The sequence below is a fragment of the Podarcis muralis genome, chromosome 8, assembly GCF_964188315.1.
Source record: "Podarcis muralis chromosome 8, rPodMur119.hap1.1, whole genome shotgun sequence".
In the NCBI taxonomy this organism is placed as follows: Eukaryota; Metazoa; Chordata; class Lepidosauria; order Squamata; family Lacertidae; genus Podarcis; species Podarcis muralis.
This window is the reverse complement of record NC_135662.1, coordinates 16,871,919-16,894,972: the sequence shown is the minus strand read 5'-3', so window position 1 is coordinate 16,894,972 and position 23,054 is coordinate 16,871,919. Positions and strand designations below refer to the sequence as shown.

Genomic DNA, 23,054 nt, shown 5'->3' with positions numbered 1-23,054 from the left:
AATGTGGAAAACTGAACTTAAGATAGGAAAAATAAGAAAATAAATTTGACACATTTTCTCACCCCTTGTTAGGTGGAGGTGTTCAACCCCCGAGTAAGGGGGTGGGGCGGTTGGGATTAGGTAAAGGTAAAGGTACCCCTGCCCATACGGGCCAGTCTTGACAGACTCTAGGGTTGTGCGCCCATCTCACTCTAGAGGCCGGGGGCCAGAGCTGTCCGCAGACACTTCTGGGTCACGTGGCCAGCGTGACATCGCTGCTCTGGTGAGCCAGAGCCGCACAAGGAAACACTGTTTACCTTCCCGCTAGAGGAGGAGGAGGAGGAGGAGGAGGAGGAGGAGGAGGAGGAGGAGTAGTAGTAGTAGTTTGGACTTGATATCCCGCCTTTCACTCCCCTTAAGGAGTCTCAAAGTGGCTAACAATCTCCTTTGCCTTCCTCCCCCACAACAAACACTCTGTGAGGTGAGTGAGGCTGAGAGACTTCAGAGAAGTGTGACTGGCCCAAGGTCACCCAGCAGCTGCATGTGGAGTAGCGGGGAATCGAACCCGGTTCACCAGATTATGAGTCCACCGCTCTTAACCACTATACCATACTGGCTCCCACGGTTGGGATTACTCTGTTACTTATGCACTGACTTTTGCACTGCTTCAATGTAATACTCAGCACAAGAAAACAGAACAGAAGACAGCCGCACACATTTTGAGAGAAAACACATTTTTAAATGCTTATTTATGAGAAAATACATTTCAAAATAGAATTTAAATACATAATTGCAGACTTTTTTTAAATAAAGAATATTAATATGGAAACAGAATAGAAAGGACTTATGGATGAACATACACAAAAGTTTGTAAGGAGAGGAAATGGATTAAATCACTGATTCCTAATCACGCGTTCTGCAATCTTCACAATGCTTAGGCCATTGTGTTTTCAATGCAGTTTGATTTGGGGCCAAAGCAAAGCCTATTAATCCATCTCGTTTAGTAGCCACAGACCCATCAAATGACTGATTATTAGTGCAACCCAATAACTTCAGTCTCTTGGGTCCTGACAGAAAACACAGCCTGGTTTCTGGTCTGCTTTGGCTTCAATTTGAAGGGTGACCGCGTAGAAATGGTGAGTGTCAAATAGAACTTCAGTAATTCTATTCAAAATCTGTTGTTTGTCTGCAGCATCCACTGTAGGAGACAAACACAAGGAATTAATGGATGCAGTGCACATCTTGCAGTCCTAAGGAGAAGAGTTTGTCGAACAAGGGGTGGGGCTCACAAAAACTAGGCGGCTTCCAGACTGTTGCTAATCTGTAGGGAAGAATTCAAATTCAGGTTAAACAATTAAAGTGTTTTTGGTACACTTGGGAAACAAAGCTGCTTAAAAGAACAACCCAGGCTTTTTGCATTAAGGAAACTGACAGGTAAATGCAGTGGAAATGATGGGATAACAATTATTTGACGTGACATCATATAACCTCCCCACAGAAAAATCAGAATGAATGCACAATATGTCATATAAACTCCCCACAATCTTTGTGCAAGATAATCTGGATAAATGCTCAGTAATCGTGGATGTCATAAAACTGTTTGTGAACAAATCAGGACAAATGCCCAGTAAACAGGACCCTAGTGACTTTCAAGTGTAACTTTTCTTCTTTCCATTCCCTTTTTTCCTGGTCAGTATAATTATCATCTTCATATCTCAGACAGAGGGCTCTGAGCTCGAGAGAGCTGTGGTGTCAGGGACTGGACTGAAGAGGAATGGTGGGGGCCGCCCCCTCTTCTCCTGAACCCTCCTGAGAACAGGAGGATAGTATAGATTTAGGACAGTGGTTTACAGAAGGACATAATGCAGAGGCTGCAGAGGGCAGAAGCTAGGAAATACTGAAAGGAGAACAGCAGGAAGGAGGAGGAGAAGCACCAGGGGAGAGACAGCTGACAGACTCAGTGTCCTTGGAAAGCATTCCTGGAACCCTAATTTCTGGAATTCCTAAGACCAGACGAGCATTGAGGGTATTAAAACAGAGAGCTCAGAGGCAGAAAGCACAGATTAACCGACGCAGGAGTGATGTCAAATAAGGGAGACGTAGGAGGGGTGGGAAGACAGGAGTGCCTGGTGTGCTCTGGTCCATGGGGTCACGAAGAGTCGGACATGACTAAACAACAAAGGAGGGGTGGGCTAGGACGCGGGTGGCGCTGTGTTCTAAACCTAGGGCTTGCCAATCAGAAGGTCGGCGGTTCAAATCCCTGCAACGGGGTGAGCTTCCGTTACTTCTGCCAACCTAGCAGTTTGAAAGCATGTCAAAGTGCAAGTAGATAAATAGGTACAACTCCGGCGGGAAGGTAAACGGCGTTTACGTGCACTGCTCTGGTTCGCCAGAAGCAGCTTAGTCATGACCCGGAAGCTGCTTAGTCATGACCCAGAAGCTGTATGCCGGCTCCCTCTGCCAGTAAAGCGAAAACTGCAACCTCCGAGTCATCCATGACTGGACCTAACGGTCAGGGGTTCCTTTACCTTTTAGGAGGGGTGGGGCTTTACCTGGAGCAACACCATTATTAGGGACAGCTGCATTCCTTCATCATTCTCTGTAAATTATTGAATAAATTGCTTGGTAAGGACTTTTATCGTTTCTCTGATTCTGGGCTGCCATCGTGGGATTTGATTCCCTGAGCCTGATATGTGGTGTCTGTTCGACCCCCTAGCAAAGGCTACCTTGTGGCTAAGATTTGAACTTCTGGCTCACAGCCTACACTCAGGTAGGCTACAATTACAAGCGCATAGAAGGAACTGCCATTTGATGTCAGCGGGACGTATGTTCTGAGTTGGGACCATAAGATCCAAAACATTTATTTTTTTTATCTTCTTGCGTACCCTTTTTAAAACAACCAAGCAGTGACCACAGATAAATAGTGGCCTTTACTTCAGCTTGACCTCATTTCACAAGAAGACGCTCATTTTTTTATTTTACAGAAATGTACTGACCTGTGACGATGTGAGCTGATAGGAGTATCTGATTCATTGTCAGACACCAAAGATAAAGGCTGTGAACAGACTCCACTTTTTCTATTGCTAGAATTCTCTCTTTCACCTCATCATAGGGAAGTACCCCTGGGGACCCTGTAGAAAAGGGGGTAAATGCCTTTTTTATTTCCAAGTACAGATTCCTACAGTTAAAGAGAATTTTTCATCACAGATCATTAGAAATGCTTCATTTCTGAGCTTGTTCGTGTGTTTACCAAGCCAATCTAATTTCTTCCCATAGTGGAAAGAGAGGTATATCCACACCAACCTCATTCACCATGCATATAACGTTAGAAGAATACACACAGCCCCACCATTATTTCTGCCTCCCTTGTTATCATTGGAAAGTTTGTGCAACCCCAATCTTTCTACGTAAGGGCTTTGCATGTTGCACCGCGTATCTGAGAGAGAGGGAAGGAGAGAGGGGAAGAGAAATAGCCCACCAGTACAGCATGTGAAAGACCACCAGGCTGCATACATATGTGAACTGGTCCTTCTTTAAAGTAAATTAAGGGTGTGTGTGTTCCACAGTGGAAGGGCAGGTTCCTTTGAACAGGAGGCTTGTTCAGAGAGCTAAGAGAAACCCCAGAATGGTTGGATCAGGTTAGATAATCAGACCAATCAAAGTTCTGGCCAAAGGATGATGCAAACAGCTTCTGGTCTGCTCCTTCACACAGCTCAGTTGCTTCTAGATATCTAAGCAAAACAATAAGAGCTCTGCTGTTGACCTCCTAGGTTTGGGTCTGCTGGGTATTTCCTGCACCCCACGTTCATTGATATCTGGTGGGACAGGAGGAATGTAATAATGAAATCCCATAAATTTTGAATGAATGCATAGTCACGCTGAGGCTTATGCCACCAGCAGTCCTAACCATGGCCATCTTCTTCAGATGAAACTCCCTAGAAAATCAGGGAGCTACCTGGACAGCCATTAAGAACTGGGGATACTGTCATGTTTACATTATGTTTTATTGTTGAATTCAATATTTAGATCTATGCTGGTTCATACTTTGATATTCTGTAGGTGGCTTTGCTCATGAATGGGATGCCACCTGGACACCTCTGACGTATCTCACTTTGAGGTTCATCATGCAAACAAGGTGGGATAATAAGTAGTGTAGATAGGAAGGAAGGAAGGAAGGAAGGAAGGAAGGAAGGAAGGAAGGAAGGAGGGATTCTGCAGGAAAAAGTTGCTCTACAAACCAAACACCTTACCTTCCATCAGCACAACTAAAATGTCCCGCAAAATAGTGAAGGTTGTTGCCAGAATAAGTACAGAAAATACAAATGTGCAGATAGGGTCGGCTATTTTGTATTCTGGCTAGAAAAAATAGATATTCAGTGAATAATAATAATAATAATAATAATAAATAAACTGTTATTGTCACTACACCACCTGTGTGCAGTGAAATTAAACGAGCCCACCCCCATACACTCAATCTTGTTCGCACTCTGTGTGCTTGTCGGAAGTCAATGGCATCACTATTTTTTTCCATTCAGCAGCCCAATAATAAACCACTTTCTGTTACCAAGCACTTAAAAAAATGCTTTGTAATATAAAATTTGTTTTGTAACCAAATGCCTTGTGGTTGTCATCACAGATTTGTAAATAGGTTGAACCAGTTAATAAGTACAGTCATACCTTGGGTTGAATTCGCTTCAGGTTAAGCCTTTTCGGGTTGCACTCCGCGGCTACCCGGAAGTAACGGAGCGCGTTATTTCCGGGTTTCGCCTCTCGCGCATGCGCAGACGCTCAAAATGACGTCACGCACATGCACGGAAGCGGCAAATTGCGACCCGTGCACGCGCAGACGTGGGTTGCGTTTGCTTCAGGATGCAAACGGGGCTCCGGAACAGATCCCGTTCGCATCCAGAGGTACCACTGTATTAACCATATCGGAACCCAGAATTTGGGGTCTGTTCTCTCCATCCTTACCCTCATAGCAGTGTCCGTAACAGAGGTGGCATTTTGAGGAAGGAAGTCAGGACAAAATGACTCAGTGCAACATTGGTGGTTTCATAAACAACAACCAAGGATTGAGCGAGGCCAGATCCACACCATGCCTTTAAAGCACTGTCATATCCCTTTAATAGTCATAGAGGGTCCTGGGAACTTTGGATCCATGAGGTCAGCCTCTTTAATAGACTACAGTTCCCAGGATTCCTTGGGGAAACACATATAACTGTTAAGGTGGTAAAGGTAAAGGGTAAAGGGACCCCTGACCATTAGGTCCAGTTGTGGCTGACTCTGGGATTGCGGTGCTCATCTCGCTTTATTGGCTGAGGGAGCCGGCGTCCAGCTTCCGGGTTATGTGGCCAGCATGACTAAGCCGCTTCTGGCGAACCAGAGCAGTGCACGGAAACGCCGTTTACCTTCCTGCAGGAGCGGTACCTATTTATCTACTTCCACTTTGACGTGCTTTTGAACTGCTAGGTTGGCAGGAGCTGGGACCGAGCAATGGGAGCTGAGCCCGTCGCGGGGATTCGAACCGCCAACCTTCTGATCAGCAAGTCCTAGGCTCTGTGGTTTAACCCACAGCGCCAACCCAAGTAAGGGTGTAAATGTATGGTGTGGACCTGAGTGAAATTTGGAAGACAAGTTATGGGAAGTGAGACTTTGGCATTCCCTCAAACAGCAACACACCATCTGAGGCAACATCCCTCTCAATGGTGTTTGCATGGGATCATGTGTGAGAGAGTCTTATTACACTCATGCCCTCTTCAGGCTTCCCATAGGTTGGCCACTGTGAGAACAAAATGCTGCACTGCATAAAAATGGGACGTGCTATGAAAACAGCTGCATGCTTAATTGCTATGGAGGTGAGTCAACTCAATAAAACTGACCTTAAAGAAGATTATAAGTGCACTGATTAGCACACTAAGGCTCTGAAACAGATCTCCGATGGCGTGGACAAAAGCGGCTCTTATACTGGCATTGTTTAACACTTGCTCTGAATCCGAAGGTCTGCAGTGATGGGCTTTGTGGCCGTGGTGAAGATGCTCCTTCCCCTTTGGGTGCAGGGTGAAGCTTAATCTGCAAGAATCACACAAGCAAGACCACTCATCCCTTGACACCTTAGCTTTGTCAATGATGGGCTGGAAAAGCAATTAAAATCAGGTTCTGACGCTCTATGTTTTCTGGTTTCCATTCAGCTGTTTTTTAATGTGCTTTTTTAATCTTTAATTTGATTGTGTACACCACTTTGGATTTTTGTTCCTTTTTGATTAGAAAAGCGATATATGTTCTAAAGGTCAACGGAACCAGAGAAACCCCTACACTTTCTTTACAGTCTTTGCCAAATGCAAAAACATCAAACGCACATAAAAACAAGTTATTGGAATCGGCATAACACGTACAATTTCTGCACGCTATGATATGTCATTGAAAACATCCCATAGCTATATAATTCTCTCTTCTGTTTCTTGAGCATATGAAGCAAATATCCTCACAGTTTGTAATGCAGGCAGATGAATTGGTGTCAAACAGGGTTTTTTTTATTATCAGTGAAGCCAAAAGCTATGTTTAAACACCCTGGTTAGGTGGTTGCGGTTATGGGGATGAGTTTGAGCAGACAAGTGCATTTGTTTCTTCCTGTCTCACTCCACAAGACTGTTGAAACACTTGTACAGTGGTAGCTTGGTTCTCAAACTTAATCCATTCCGGAAGTCTGTCCCAAAACCAAAGCGTCCCAAAACCAGGGCGTGCTTTCCCATAGAAAGTAATGCAAAAAGTCCATTCCAGACTTTTAAAAACAACCCCTAAAACAGCAATGTAACATGAATTTTACTATCTAATGAGACCATTGATCCATAAAATGAAAGCAATAAACAATGTACTGCAGTCACACAATCAACCAACCAGTAGCTGAACTGGCTTCCACACAGTCACAAAAACAAACAAAAAGCCGCAAAAACAAAAATGCAAAATAAATAGCAAAAACAGACAGACCTCAGCGTAACACTCAAAACGGAAGTGTGGCACTCAAAATGGAAGTGGCATTCAAATTGGAAGCGTAAGACTCAAAACAGAGCACGTTCGGCTTTCGAAAAATGTTTGCAAACCGGAACACTTACTTCTGGGTTTGTAGTGTTTGGGTTCCAACTTGTTTGAGTACCAAGGCATTTGAGAACCAAGGTACCACTGTACGTGGTGGCCTCCCTGCTCCTCCTTTGAATCACCTACTTTTCCCATGAAGCATTTGGCTTATGCCCCTGATCCTCAAATTGTAGTGAAGCCTAATTATGTTTAATTGTAATTGCATTTCTCTTCCCCGCCCTTCCCTTCCTCTGTTGTCTTCCCAGTTGTCAACATTTAGGCTGTAAGCTCCTTGAAACCAATGCCATTCATTCTTTCCTTTCCTTTTCTTAATGCTATTCCAAATAATTGCAATAACATTTAGATAACAACTAGGCCCATGCATCTGGACCAGCCAAATCTCAATTGAGCTGATTTGGGCTGTTCTGAGATTTTTCCAGAATGGGCTAAGGCTGGATCTGCCTGGATCCTAAGAATGGATCTGCATGGATCGGATTCACCCAGAGCAACCCAGAGCTGTCAAAAGGGGTGAAGGATATTAAACATGTGTTCGGGCAATGGGGCAGGGGGGAAGAGATGATGCAATAGAGACATCCATTCCTTTTCCCATGCTTCTTCTTGCTGCCTGACCCAGGGGTTGTGGAAGTTCACCGATTTGGTTCAGCACCTGGGTTAGGTGAGGCATGGCATGTTCCAAAATAAACTGGGGCCCGATCACGATTGCTGAATCAAGACTTGTCTTGCACAGCTGTTCTTTGTGTGAATCCGACATCTTAGCATCCCTCCCCTGAGCATCGCAGCCCATTCCAGAGATGTCAAAATATCCAGCTTAGTTGAACTCTATATTCTCTTGCAGTTTTTCCCTGATGAGATATAACCGCAGAACCCAGCTAGACTTTTAAAGGGGGGGGGGGAGAGAGAGTGCTCATGATAACATGACATCGCCGAAGAATTGATGCTTTTGAATTATGGTGCTGGAGAAGACTCTTGAGAGTCCCATGGACTGCAAGAAGATCAAACGCATCCATTCTTAAGGAAATCAGCCCTGAGTGCTCACTGGAAGGACAGATCCTGAAGCTGAGGCTCCAGTACTTTGGCCACCTCATGAGAAGAGAAGACTCCCTGGAGAAGACACTGATGCTGGGAAAGATGGAGGGCACAAGGAGAAGGGGACGGCAGAGGACGAGATGGTTGGACAGTGTTCTCAAAGCTACCAGCATGAGTTTGACCAAACTGCGGGAGGTAGTGGAGGACAGAGGTGCCTGGCGTGCTCTGGTCCATGGGGTCACGAAGAGTCGGACACGACTAAACGACTAAACAACAACAAAGCATTTAAGATTAAAACAAAGATAAAGGACCACTTACATTATGTTGGCTATTACTGCGCAGGCAGACGTAATGAGCATGACTGTACTTTCGATTTCATAATGTGGGTGCCACAGCCTCATGACGGCTAAAAACGTCAATATGCCAGTCACCACCCAGATGACGATAATTGACAGGAAAGCTCCAAGGATTTCTAGTGATTCAAATAATTGTTAGGATAGTAGGATAACTAAAATATTTTTCTAGTGAAAAACTGTCCGTCCCCCCAACTGGATGTAGGGCATATGATCTCCTACCTACAGTATAGACTGGTGCTGGTCCGACTGTGCTAGTTCTGGTCCGACTGCACTGGCTACCAATTAGTTTCCAGGCCCAGCTCAAAGTGCTGGTTTTGACCTATAAAGCCTGATATAGCTCAGGACCACAATATCTCAAGGACCACCTCTTTCCATAAGAACCTACTCAGACCCTGAGATCATCTTCTGAGGCCCTTCTTCATGTGCCACCTACTTGAGAGGTCTGGAGGTTGGCAACAAGAGAACTGGCCTTCTTTGCAGTGGCTCCCCATCTGTGGAATGCTCTCCCCAGGGAAGTTCGCCTGACACCTTCATTATACACCTTAAGGCACCAGGCAAAAAGTTCCTTTTTAACCAGGGCTTTGGTTGATCTGATTTACATCCTATGCCCTTAAAAAAAAAAAATTGGGGGGGGGGGTATTGGGTGGTTGTTGTTGTTGTGTATTTTATGATTTTATATCTTGATTTTATTCTGTGAACTGCTCTGAGACCCCCGGGTATAGGGAGGTCTATAAATTCAATGAAGAAGAAGAAGAAGTTGTTGATGAAGAGAAGAGTTTTAGATTTGATATCCTGCCTTATCACTCCCCTTCAGGAGTCTCAAAGCGGCTAACATTCTCCTTTCCCTTCCTCCCCCACAACAAACACTCTGTCAGGTGACAGATAGGTAGCCGTGCTGGTCTGCCATAATCAAAACAAAAAAATTTCCTTCCAGTAGCACCTTAAAGACCAACTAAGTTAGTTCTTGGTATGAGCTTTCGTGTGCATGCACACGAAAGCTCATACCAAGAACTAACTTAGTTGGTCTTTAAGGTGCTACTGGAAGGAATTTTTTTTGTTCTGTCAGGTGAGTGAGGCTGAGAGACTTCAGAGAAGTGTGACTAACCCAAGGTCACCCAGCAGCTGCATGTGGAGCAGCGGGGAAGCAAACCCGGTTCACCAGATTACAAGTCTACCACTCTTAACCACTACAATGGTCATTCCATTGTTCCAGGGAATCCTGGGATATGTCGTGCTGTGAAGAAGGTAGAATTCCCCAACAGAACTCCCAATTCCCAGGATTCCTTTGAGGAAGTCATGACACTCCATTCATTCATTCATTCATTTATTAATTCTGGATCTCCCTTTTATTGTGCATTCATGATGATTTGTAGACATGATGCTATGGGAAGGTCACACATGATTCTGTACTGTTTGTATCTGCAAGAGTTTCAAGGCAGACATGTTGCTTCATTTCCAATCAGTACATGTCCCATTAGCTTTCTGCTGAAATTCTTCATGCCACAAAGGTTTCGGGGTTTGTTTATTTGTTTTATGTCTCTCCTTTTTTTTTATGCTGTAGTGCAAAGGTGTCCTTCCAGATAGCTATACGGTAATAGGGTAAAAACTGAGGAAGCATCGCACAACAGCTAACAAAGTGGAATGATATGTGGATGGTCCAGTACAAATCTGCCACAAATACAGTATTATTGTATCAATGGCACGTTGCAGAATATAGCAGCAAAAAACCCACATCTGGTGGAGGGGCCCCCAGTCATTCATAAAAGCAACCTAACAAGGACCCCATAGTAGTTTGACAGGGATTTCCAACTCTCACTTGCTTAACAATAGCAACAGTAAAAAAGAAGAGAGACATTTTTGTCCTCGAAATCAATCTGCTCTGAAGCAAGCAAGCTTTGGGCAAAACCAGGAGTTACTTTATTTATCACATGATGGTGAGCTCCATTCTGACACTGTGGACAAATTCCTGGACTAAGCATGTGCTCAGAAGCAATCTGTTTCTTAATTCTAAGGCTCTGGAGATCCTCCTGAAGCCTGAAATAGCCCCAATGAAGTTAATAGACATTAACTTAGGTTTATTAATTTCAATGGGTCTGCTCTGAGTAGGACTTTAGTTGGCTACAACCCCAAACATTTCACAACCTGGTGCCCTCCAGTTTTTGGACTAGAATTCCCATCATCCCTGACCACATTGGTCCTGCTAGCTAGGGATGATGGGTGTTATGGTCCCAAAACAGCTTGGAGACCCAAGCATGAGGAACCCTACTCTCTTTCCTGATCTCAGCATCTGATCCATTGTTGATAGGGATTGCTTTTCATAGTTTTCACATTGCAATAACGTTTGGTACCTGCTCTGTGCCATCCATAGGTGAATCTCTTACTGGGGGGGTTAGATGACAGCCACAGAGAAAAGATGCTGATCAGAAAGCTCATCAGGTCCACCATTACATGGGATGCATCCATCATCACAGCAAGACTACCTGCCATGTGTCCACCTAGGTCAAAGCAATTATGATAGTTACTCAATCAAGGAAGGAAGCAAAAACTCAAAACAGATGTCACGCAAAAGACAGTGGTAGCATGCCCTCCAACGTTCCCCAGACGAAAATAGGGACATTGTGTTCCACATCAGTCTCACTGCTTGAACCTTTCCTCTGGTTGATCAAGTACAAAAGTTGTTAGAGGAAACAGTGCAGTTTTTTAAGCGCAGGAATCTTTGAATTTATGTATTGTGGTTAGGAAAGCCTGAGGGAAACAGAAAACCCCTAAATCAATAAATACAACTAACCAGCAGTGATACTGATGTAGAATAGAATGCCCCTATTTGCATCTGAGGAACGTTGGAGGGTATGTGGTAGTCTTTTTGTCACTCAAAACTTACATATTTTTACTCAGGAGTGGCCATTGAAGGAAGACCTTTGGATCCTCTGCAGTCCGCTTCTTCCCTTCATCCTCACTCAGCCTGTCCTCCCCCTCAAGATCCAGGACACTGTATCGTCCAGATCTTTGAGACAGAGACAGGGCAAGGAATGTGGACTTTACAGCACTTTCTCAGGGTTCCTTTCAAGACTTGGTCAGGGGTGCCAGGAGAAGAAACAAGAACAGCACAGAGGAAGATCACCAGGGACAGGAGGCACCCGGGGATTGGTAGTGGGTCTCCTACTGGGGTTTGGGCCTCTCAGCTGGTCCCTACAAGGCATGACTGATGTAACTATTAGATGGCTGGACGTGTGTGTGTGTGTGTGTGTGTGTGTGTGTGAGAGAGAGAGAGAGAGAGAGAGAGAGAGAGAGAGAGAGAGAGACAACCACTGTGTCCTTCAAACCAGGATCTTTCCTCTGGTTCACATTGGCTTAGGTATTGTTGAATCTGACAACTGGGGTTTCTCTCAGTTTCTCGTTTTTCCAGTCTTAAAGTCAGTTCTCCACATTGCCACGCCCATTTGCTGTTTTTGTTGTTGTTTGTTTAAAACGTCCTTATGAAAACAACATTGATCCAAACCGTAGCTTAGCTCCAGGTGGCCCAGCAGCAGCAGAATCAAGGAGCAAATGGCTTTGACTCTTTTTGCGCTCTGTGCAGCTGCACACTTCCTTGTCCACCTGAAGTAATAGCTTTGGCATAGCGTTGTGTGTGATCCAGACCACTGTCTCAGTTGCGTTTGCCCCTAAGAGTAGGATGGAAGGATAATTTGTTCTCTCATTATTTCAAAGACAAATGCTTCTTTCAGATTAGCAAGTCTTTATTGGTTTGTAATGATGTTCCCACCAAATTGTTTCCGAGATGGAGCGTTATTCACAGTGACTTGTTTACTGCTTTGTGCACTAACACAGCAATGGGAATTGTCAGTCACTCAGTGGTCAATCATCCAACAAGCACTGTCTAGACTGATTTTGAAAATAAAACAGTTGCATCGTTGCAATATCAAAGAGACTGCTGTCTATACTAGCAGTTAATACGTGTTTCATCAGAGCTTAAAGTTCTGCAGCAAAAAAAAAGAGCCCTACTTAAAGCTAGCACAACCACAATTTAAACGCTTTATAAACTGGAGATGGGGAAAACCTTGTGTTGTTAATAATAATTTTTATTTTTATTTATACTCCACCCTCCCTGGCCAGAGCCAATAAAATTACAATAAAACATAATAGGGGAAAACAAACAAACAAACAAACAAACAAACCAGCTTGTTAAAATACGGGTTAAAATACAATTTAAAATGAGGCCTCATTTTAATAGTAGCCCATAAATCAAAACCATAAGGGGAGGGAAACATAAGGGTCAGACTGAGTCCAAACCAAAGGCCAGGCGGAACAGCTCTGTCTTGCAGTAGATGCTTCAATTTTTGAACCTTTTTCGGAAGCTGAACATCCAACGCGGTTTCCACTTGAGTGCAGGAAGCTTCTGCAGCCCATCGGAAGCTGGACCTTGGTTGTCGAACATTTCGGAAGCCGAACGTTCGACAACTGAGGTTTGACTGTACTTCCTGTTTGCCTCGATTAGAGAGGGTGTGTGTGTGTGTGTGTGTGTGTGAGAGAGAGAGAGAGAGAGAGAGAGATTTAACAAGAGAAATAGTGAACTCCCACCTACGACTTCTGATATCATGAAGATGCAGCAGATTGTGGATGCCAGGTAAAGCTTCTTCTTGGCTTGTCGCTCCTCTCCCTTTCTCTCCTCATAGGCTTCTGAGTGGTTATGGCAGTGATACCTTGAAACCGGCTCAACATTTGCTGATTTCTCACTGCGGTTCTCTTTGTGTGGATTATTCCTTAGTAGATCAGTGTCATGTGTGAGAGAGGAACAAGAAGCGTTTGTGAATTTGACGACTTTGTAGTCTCTACACAAGCCTTCCCTCCATCATTTCTGTTTGAAGGAAAGCCACATTCTGTGAGCTGAATAAATTACCAAGCCCTCTCCCCAGTCGCCCTGTAAGCCTTGCCAGCCTGCCACTGGCACCTCAGTTTTCACCAGGCACTGACCACCAGGTGCGCCAACTCTGGAGCGCAGAAGTGTCATCCATCCCCTCAATACAGGTGAAACTCGAAAAATTAGAATATCGTGGGAAAGTTCATTTATTTCAGTAATTCAGCTTAAAAGGTGAAACTAATATATGAGATAGACTCATGACATGCAAAGCGAGATATGTCAAGCCTTTATTTGTTATAATTTTAAGTTGAATTACTGAAAGAAATGAGCTTTTCCACAATATTCTAATTTTTCGAGTTTCACCTGTATTTCTTAGGAGGCTGCTTAGCTCCCCATTATTGAGGGGGCAGAAGAGGGTGAGTCACAAAGCTGAGCGTGGCACAACATCAAAGGCAAACTACTCCTGAGTGTGAGAGAGGAGGAGCCACAGCCATTGAAACTGCACAGTTTTCTTTTGGCCTTGCTATGGACCTTAGGTTGGTCACCCTGGTTGTTCGGGGGGCCTGGTAGGAATTTTTCCATTTGGCATTAGGCTTTTTGGTTTTTTTGCCTACCTCGTAGCAATCGTCACAACTTTCGTGGTATTGGTGGGTAGGTTAGGCATTGGAATAATGTGTTGTGGTGTGTCGAAGGGCTAGGTGTGGCCATCGCCTATGCCTTCAATTTTTGGGTATTCCATTAAAGGAATCTGGCGGTCGTGTATTCTGTCCGATGCCTGCGTGGCGGGAGGCCATGGCACGACCCTCGGTGACATCAGGGGAGAGCCTATAGTTGGATTAGCATCAACAGGCTCCACCTACTGGTGAATAAACCCACCTTGTTTCTGACTCACCCCTCTCTGAGGGGGTGGAGTCAGCTGACGTAATCCAATGCCTAAGCCAATACCTTTTCACTTGCTGTAATCAATAAAGTTGTGGCCTTTTCTTGCCCATTAACCTTATATCACATGTCCTTGTGTTTCATTCCACTGCACAGGGTACGGGTCCTCGAACCACAATGACATGCCTCCTACTGACAGCATGTGTGCGCCACTCACCACATGTGTGATTTCACACTCATGCTGTGCCCCTCAGCCATGGTGGCACCTCTGCTGATGACGCATTTTCATGCTCACCTTTGCAGCCACAAGGACTACAATTGTGCTCCTTTTAAACCAAGGGCAGGCATCTGAGATCCTTAGGATGCAGGTTATCTGCCAAGTGAGAGAGATTCTCTGCGCACGAGAGTATGGAAACGTGGGGTCCATATTTGTGAAATCACAGATTTCCAAGACTTTGGGGATCAGGCTGCTGGTTTAGATTTCTTTTGTTAATTTACTAGCCTGCTTATCTTAAGAGGTTTTATGCATTCAGTGGGGGCCTTGAATAAATTACATGCCAATAGCATGTAATTAATGTGCTATGCTGTGCGACAGTAAATTTGCTAGGCTGACTGAGAAAACATCCCACTCTGCTCCCAATTCGACGAGTGAGTTATTGGTATTACAGTGGTGTGGCTCAGACTGGTGGCACAAAATACATCAGTCTGAAGTAACGAAGAGTGTGTGTCAATATTTCTTGGATGTGACCGTGACAAATAACCAAGGTGGCTACAATTTGTTTCTTTACTTCCGTTTATATCAGGCTTCCTCAGCCTCGGCCCTCCAGATGTTTTGAGACTACAATTCCCATCATCCCTGACTACTGGTCCTGCTAGCTAGGGATCATGGGAGTTGTAGGCCTAAAACATCTGGAGGGCCGAGGTTGAGGAAGCCCGATTTATATGAATCACATCCTATGAAGCCTCTTGAACCAATTTAACACTAAAAAAAGAATAAAGTTAATAGATTTCTTGCATATCTTTTCGGCCATAGCTCCTCCCTCAGTTTACTTGGATGATAACAGGGCAATCATCTGTAAACTTACTCAGAAGTAGGTCCACAGTGGGGTTCATTCCTAGTAAACTATATATAAGGTTGCAACCTAACTCTAAATCATCTAGTTCACTATAATGGCAATCCTATACACACTGACCTGGGAGCAAGGTCCACGGAACCCACTGGGCTTACTTCTGAGTAGACATGTGAGGATTGTGCAAAATATTTGGGAGGAAATGTATTACAGGAAAAGGGAGACGGAGCCAAGTTTGCAGCTATCTAAATAATTAGCTTTAATATTTATACTTCAGTATTTTGTAGGATAACAAAAGTGGCTTACAATACAGTAGGATAACAGAATATATTAAGTAAGTTAAACTTGTAATCCATAACTGAAAATGAGTGAATCTGTCAGTTTTGGTTTCTCCCAGCTTAATTCATAAGTTCCGTTCTCATATTTCCACATCTGTTTGTGATTTACTTATTTTCACATGAAAATTCAGCAGCATTTTAGGGTGTATATTCTCCTAATATACACATTCTCCTAATATACACATCTAAGCATGCAGTTTTGCCTAATACTGAGGTAAATTGTCCATAAAAATGGATATATTAGTGAAAATAGGATGCAAAAAGGCATTTATTTAAAAATTGTATATTTTTTAATAAATGCCTTTTTGCATCCTATTTTCACTAATATATCCATTTTTATGGACAATTTACCTCAGTATATGCAGTTTTCTACACCATTACTTGATTGGAGAACTACATTGCAAATTCAGAGAAATGCAAATTTCAAAGGTGCACAGTGTTTCAGTTTGTGCATTGCTTTGGAAGGATCAAATTAGGTAGGCTTACCTATCAGCGGCAAACTGAATTGAATTCCACTGCCGTGCCTATCCACAACTTATCCCACATTAATGAGAATGTTCTGTAGTAAGTGATGCTGCAGCTTGCAGCAAGTCTAGAACCAATAATGTTTCATAATAATAATAATAATAATAATAATAATAATAATAATAATAATAATATGCCACACATCTGTCTGCATTGCCGCAGCCACTCTTGGCAACTTCCAGCAAATTATAAAAGTAACAGTAACATCTTTAGAACATGCTTATCTTGATATTCTGCAGAGCGTAAAGCAATAGTATGAAACAGGCATGACATGGTTACCTGGGAAGATCTATGGTGTACCTCTTTCCACCTCTTTCATTCACAAGGGAAGTTTTCTCGGCACCATTTGCCATAGTTGTCATGGTGGCCAAGTTTATCCCGGATTGACGGCTGTGTCACTCTTTGGGTGCTGATGAGGAATTAAGACGGTTCTTGTAGCTCACGAGAAACGGCTGCCCAAGTTTCCAAGGTTAGACCTCTCCTGGATCATCCCCAGGGACCCAATAACTGCTCAACTGCTGAGAGCATCTCTGTTTACCTCCCGGGATGTAAATCTGCTGTTCAGTCTTTGTGCCTTGAATGCCTTCCTGCTTTTCGACAGCTCCCAACTGACACAGTCAAATGCACAAGATTTGCTGACTCAGGTTCACTCAAACCCTTGCAACAGGTGGCTGCAGAACAGCGCTGGCTTCTCTGAAACAGCTAATCAGCTGTTCACCGCTTAGCAGCTACAGCCTGGGTCATTTGACCTGCATGGACAGAAAACCGTTTAAGCCTGAGGATTTCATAACAGATTTCTCTTGTGCTTATGCATTACTTGCTCCAAAAGACTGTTTGTTATTCCAGTTATAGGCTCCGTGCAGGATCTCCATGTGTCCTACTTTATAGATTTGAAAGTGTCCTCTCTTTGAAGAACTGTCCAAATTAACCCGTTTAAACTGACTAAGCAGGCACCCGGTCACAATCTTCCCCAGCTCCCTATTCTATTCCCATTTAAATTGCATTTAATTTATTTTCTTATTTATTCAATTTATGTTGAATCAGAAGATCCCAGGGCGGTGTACAACATTAAAAACACATTACAGAACACCAATGATAAGAACATAATAAAAACCCATAATGACAGACAACCTAATAATAAAATAGTCACCATAATAACAGACCTCTCTCCTCGACACTTTCATGGGCCACAGATAGCCATAGGCTTGGGTAAAGAGGAATGTTTTTGCCTGGAGCCTAAAGACATGTAGTGACCATGGCTACTGGGACAAGGGTGGCGCTGTGGTCTAAACCACTGAGCCTCTTGGGCTTGCCGATCAGAAGGTCACAGTTCAAATCTCTGCAATGGGGTGAGCTCCCGTTGCTCTGTCTCAGCTCCTGCCAACCTAGCAGTTTGAAAGCACACCAGTGCAAGTAGATCAATAGGTACTGCTGTAGCGGGAAGGTAAACGGCGTTTCCGTGTGCTCTGGCTTACATCATGGTGTCCCGTTGCGCCAGAAGTGTTTTAGTCATGCTGGCTACATGACCGGAAAGCTGTCTGTGGACAAACGCCGGCCCCCTAGGCCTGAAAGTGAGATGAGCGCCGCAACCCCATAGTTGCCTTTGACTGGACTTAACCGCCCAGGGGTCCTTTACATTTTTACCTTTACTGCCCTTCTTTCTGATCTGCCTCAATGCTATACTGAGAACACAAGTGGACAAAGCTGGAATAGGCTTGCTTTCCCCCTCAGTATACACCTGCCCCAGTCCCAGTAATACATACCAGGACAGCCCCTCCTACCAATGATCAATTAATGGATAGCAGCTGCTTCATTCCGGATCGATTCAGCATATACTAACACCACTACTGGAGCAGAGGCCAGATTAACAGAATGACCCAGACCTTGCTGGCAGGGGGTAGCAACAGCCATGGGGGGCACCTGCAGCCAGAAGTCCTCCTTTCACCTCCTTTGGCCAGACAAGACCCCTCTGCCGGAACTCCCCATGCCCTGGAGGGTTGGCATATTGACACCCACGCTTCCCACCCCTCACAATGCTCACCCAAGCAGTAATTCTAGTGTTTACTGTGCAACCATTGCAAAGTGTCTCCGTGCTAAAGGGTTAATGATAGGCTTTGTGACATCACTTTGTGCCCCCTGCGTCAACAGGGTCTGTGGTGCTCTGCCCATCTAGCGTCTGGTGACGCTGTTATGAAAAGGGAGGGTGGGGAAAAGGCTTTGTGACATCATCACAGTCGCTAGGACATCTTCAGTGGACAAGAATTGCTGCAGGAAGACAGGAAACACACACACACACACACACACACACACACACACACACACACAAATGATACCAAGCCAGCAATAGGTTGGGAAGATAAGCAGTAGTAGCCGGGGCATCATACTGACATCAAATGAAGTAAGCAAGTTGTTGGAAAGGATTGTATTCCTGTCAGCTGTCCTCTCTTTGTCCTGTATAATGAAACAGGCTGAGAACTTGGGAACAGATTAACCCTAAGGGACTATTTTCCACCATATATATCCCTGCCTGGCAACTGCACCCTCAGATGAGGCACTGCTGAGAGTACCTTAATCTGTATTAGGCACTGGGCTTTTTAGTGCTGCAGCTCCAGCCCTCTGGAATCAATGCCCAGTTGAAATTAGACAGGTGGCCATCATCATGAATTTGCCTGGTGCCTGAAGCCAGCTCCTCACAGAGCACATCCTTGGAGATCCTGCCATCTTCCATTCTGTGGACATGATCAAGCCAGTTGATGTCGCTGAGACAGGAGTGAGAACATGCTGGGAATCTGGGCTTGGGAGAGCACATCTTTCTTTGAGACTCTGTCCTGCTATGTAGTGCCTGTAGAACCATAGAAATGAATGGACCTGTGTTCATTGTTGTTGTTTAGTCGTTTAGTTGTGTCCGACTCTTTGTGACCCCATGGACCAGAGCACGCCAGGCACCTCTGTCCTCCACTACCTCCCGCAGTTTGGTCAAACTCATGCTGGTAACCTCGAAAACACTGTCCAACCATCTCGTCCTCTGTTGCCCCCTTCTCCTTGTGCCCTCCATCTTTCCCAGCATCAGTGTCTTCTCCAGGGAGTCTTCTCTTCTCATGAGGTGGCCAAAGTACTGGAGCCTCAGCTTCAGGATCTGTCCTTCCAGTGAGCACTCCGGGCTGATTTCCTTAAGAATGGATGCGTTTGATCTTCTTGCAGTCCATGGGACTCTCAAGAGTCTTCTCCAGCACCATAATTCAAAAGCATCAATTCTTCGGTGATCAGCCTTCTTTATGGTCCAGCTCTCACTTCCATACATCACTACTGGAAAAACCATGGCTTTAACTATACGGACCTTTGTTGGCAAGGTGACGTCTCTACTTCTCAAGATGCTGTCTAGGCCTGTCATTGCTTTTCTCCCAAGAAGCAGGCGTCTTTTAATTTCATGGCTGCTGTCACCATCTGCAGTGATCATGGAGCCCAAGAAAGTAAAATCTCTTACTGCCTCCATTTCTTCCCCTTCTATTTGCCAGGAGGTGATGGGACCAGTGGCCATGATCTTCGTTTTTTTGATGTTGAGCTTCAGAACATATTTTGCACTCTCCTCTTTCACCCTCATTAAAAGGTTCTTTAATTCCTCCTCACTTTCTGCCATCAAGGTTGTGTCATCTGCATATCTGAGGTTGTTGATATTTCTTCCGGCAATCTGTGTTCATTATATTCACTCATTTCAATGGGTCTGCCCCAAGTATGACCAGTGCTAGATACAACCCTTAGTTGCTCTTTTCATTTTGCGGCATGGCCACAACAGATGTTCTCTCATTTGTTTTCATTTTTATGATGTCTGGAATCTGCTGAGGAATTAAGTCTGTAATTAGGTTGCTTACAATATCTCTTGGATGCACTTCTTTTTCTTTGGGGATGGGCTCTTGTTAGTAAGAACAGAAACATTCTGGCAGCAAAAAAGAAAAGGCAGAGGTGATGTTTAGCAGATAAGCGATGAGTAGGGAGGGACCTGGTTTCATGTTCATCTTAGAGCCAAGTCTCCAAGCTGACCTCATGGCTACAACATCAGCCTGATTATTGTCGATACCTCTGCCTTGTGTAACATCTCGCCTGACTAAAGAGTATGTTTCTACACATCTTCCTAAGCCCTTTTCTTTTCTTTTTCTTTTTGCTGGTGGAACTTGGGGCTCAGAGCAGAAGAACAGCCCACTAGATTGAGAAGATGGCGCCTGAAGCAAGTCTCCTGTGAGCCTCACCAGAGTGAGTAGGAGCTTTTAAAAAATAATAAGGGGAAAAGACACATTCCCAGAAAACAAGCTTATATCCCAGCCAGATAAGGACTTCGGGAGTCGCTGGACAGCATTTTGAACATCCTCCCTTCCTTTAAGGCTCTTCTAAAGTCCCTTTGAAATCCTGCTGAAGCCATCCAAAACTCCTTGAGGTTATCTAAAACTATTTGAGACTAATTACAACGCTCCAAATTTCTTTCAAACAAAGCCCTCAAATATACAGATGGGACAAAGTAACCCAAATCTAGTCCGGGGATGGTTCTCACAAGACAGAGTTATAAAGAACTGGGAATTTCTCTTACACAAGCTGCAGAAACCCCCCCAAGGAAAAAGCAAGCCAAAATCTTACACTATTTCAAACCAAAAGCAGACAATACAAGAAACACAGAGAGCCTGCACTCTCACGGATGGTCCGTCGACTGTACCTGGCATGGGAAGGATACAGAAGCAAACAGAGGAGGGGAGGGAGTTGACCTGGCAACTGAGCTACAACAAGCAACTTTAGAAAACGAGGTCCCTGAGGCCCGACCAGAGCAGGAGTTACTATCGGGAAACTCAGAAACTAGGACCAACAAGCCCACCCAATCCCCTTTGCCCAGAGAGAAGAAGGGATCCCCCCTTGACTGAGTCGGAGGAGTGGCTTAACAACACAAGAGCACAATATTTGGACTTGGACAATTATCCCAACATTCTGATAGGGCTGTATAAAGATCTGCTGAAAGACTACTCAACACAGATAAGCAAAGAACTTGAGCCAATGAAAATTTTCCTCGAAGAATGTTTGGGCCTGCTTACTTCCCTGACTGAGCTAATTAGGAGAAAAGAAGACTGCTGTCCCCATAAAGCAGTCAACAACAAGCCAAATGGAAATATGATCCAGTCAGGCACAGAAAACAGAAAAACAACTAGAACTAAACCAGGCCAGGTGGAAAAACCACTTGCCCCCAAGAAATCCTCCTTAAGGGGCAAAGTGTTCAATGCACAACAAGAAGAAGCCTGTTGTTGTTGTTTAGTTGTGCCCGACTCTTTGTGAGTTGTGCCGGAGAAAGATCTGCATATGCTATCCTTAAATTTTTTAGAACTCAATGAGGTTTTTATGTCCCCGCGGCACTAAAATTATATAAAGCCAAAATGTTGGCACAGCTCCTTTATGGATCCTTTCTGGGCCCGCCTCCCTTCTCGTTCATTCCCCTTGAAAGAGTGCAATCCAAATTCCTCAGAGCTCTTCTACAAGTTCCTAGATGCGTTTCAAATGCATGGATCAGACTAGAAACAGGCATGATGAAAGTCGAAGCTCATATTAGTCTAACATCAATATATAAGTGGCTAACTCTGAAACTGCTTCCCCGAGGAATAGCCCCATTGATTCTGAGCGACCAGTTTCAGTCTTGCTGGCAAATAGCAGTCTTAAACACTCTTCAGAAACTGGGCCTTGCTCCCCAAACCCTCATAACTATGGGCCTGGGCCAAGCTAGATCCGTGGTTAGGCAAAGAATCATAGACATAGAGAGACAACAGGACTGTACAAGGGTCCCTGATGATAAAATCATAGAAAATGGAAGATACGTAGCCACTCCAGCAACATATCTCTATTTCCTCACATCCAGAAACACAAGAAGGGCTTTTACTCTTGCTAGAAGCTCGGCCTTGCCCTCACCGGTTCTGGAAGGCTCCTATAGAAGAGTCCCGTATTCACAGAGACTTTGCGCCTGCCCATTAGGGGAAATAGGAAGCCCCGAACATATATTTTTTAGATGTCCTTTTTATGTTGAGATCTGTGGAGACACCATTGATCCTTTGCTGAAGAGGCTCGCCGATCTTTTAGACAAGTCTAAACTTAATTCTCTCCTCTTAGGCAAAGATCGCAAGATGACCTGGCTGGTAGCCAGATTCTGTGCCCAGATTTGTAGGCACAGATCATCCTCTAGAATAAAATAGCTCACTAGGGAAATGCTGAAGTCGCCCTTTGGGGGCGCCTCAGGGTCAATTTTTTATGGTAGCCCAAATCTCAGTTGTACGGGTGTATGTATATATCTCAATTTTAACTCAAGAGCTATTGCTGCAATCTACTCCGATTGTATATCTTATCTTTATGAACACTGTTTTTATTGTGTTATGTTACGTGAGCTGGTCTTTGACCATAATAAATTATCTATCTATCTATCTATCTATCTATCTATCTATCTATCATCTATCATCAGCCCACTAGATTAAGACCAAGGCCTATTTTCGGTCACAATTTCCTTTTTATTTTTATTTGATACAATTGGTGCTGGGTGGTTCAGCTACATTATTTCTCACCCAGTGCAAGACCAGCCAGTTTTCCCCAACCATCGTGCAAATATTTACTTAACATGTTATCATACACATAACTGTAAATCAAGACAGCAGCTTGGTGAAAATGAAGACAGGCAGCAACACACTTCAATATTTCCTGGCAACCAGGTATCAAGAGGGCCTTCAAACCATGTCCATTTGGGACTTCTCCATACATGTTGCTTGTTTTCCTGGGGAGCTAGTTCAGTGCCTTTAAATAGGTTTTTTTTTAGAAAAAAATTATTATATTGCAAAGTAAATACATCAAAACAAAACCATATATAAAGAATAATATCCAATGAAACAGAAAGAAAGAAAAAGCAAAGAAGAAAAAGAAA

At 44.1% G+C, this 23,054-nt stretch overlaps 1 protein-coding gene across 1 annotated transcript; it reads right to left on the bottom strand.

Moving 5' to 3' along the window:
* Positions 1-821: 821 nt before the first annotated feature.
* Positions 822-17,077, bottom strand: SLC30A8 (solute carrier family 30 member 8). Its single transcript, XM_028738563.2, has 8 exons — positions 16,403-17,077; positions 13,032-13,213; positions 10,802-10,948; positions 8,416-8,569; positions 5,859-6,048; positions 4,230-4,335; positions 2,976-3,110; positions 822-1,177 (listed from the first exon to the last, which is right to left on the bottom strand). Exons 1-8 carry the CDS (start codon positions 16,483-16,485, stop codon positions 1,032-1,034), a joined length of 1,143 nt encoding a protein of 380 aa, XP_028594396.2. The 5' UTR covers positions 16,486-17,077; the 3' UTR covers positions 822-1,031.
* Positions 17,078-23,054: the final 5,977 nt, after the last annotated feature.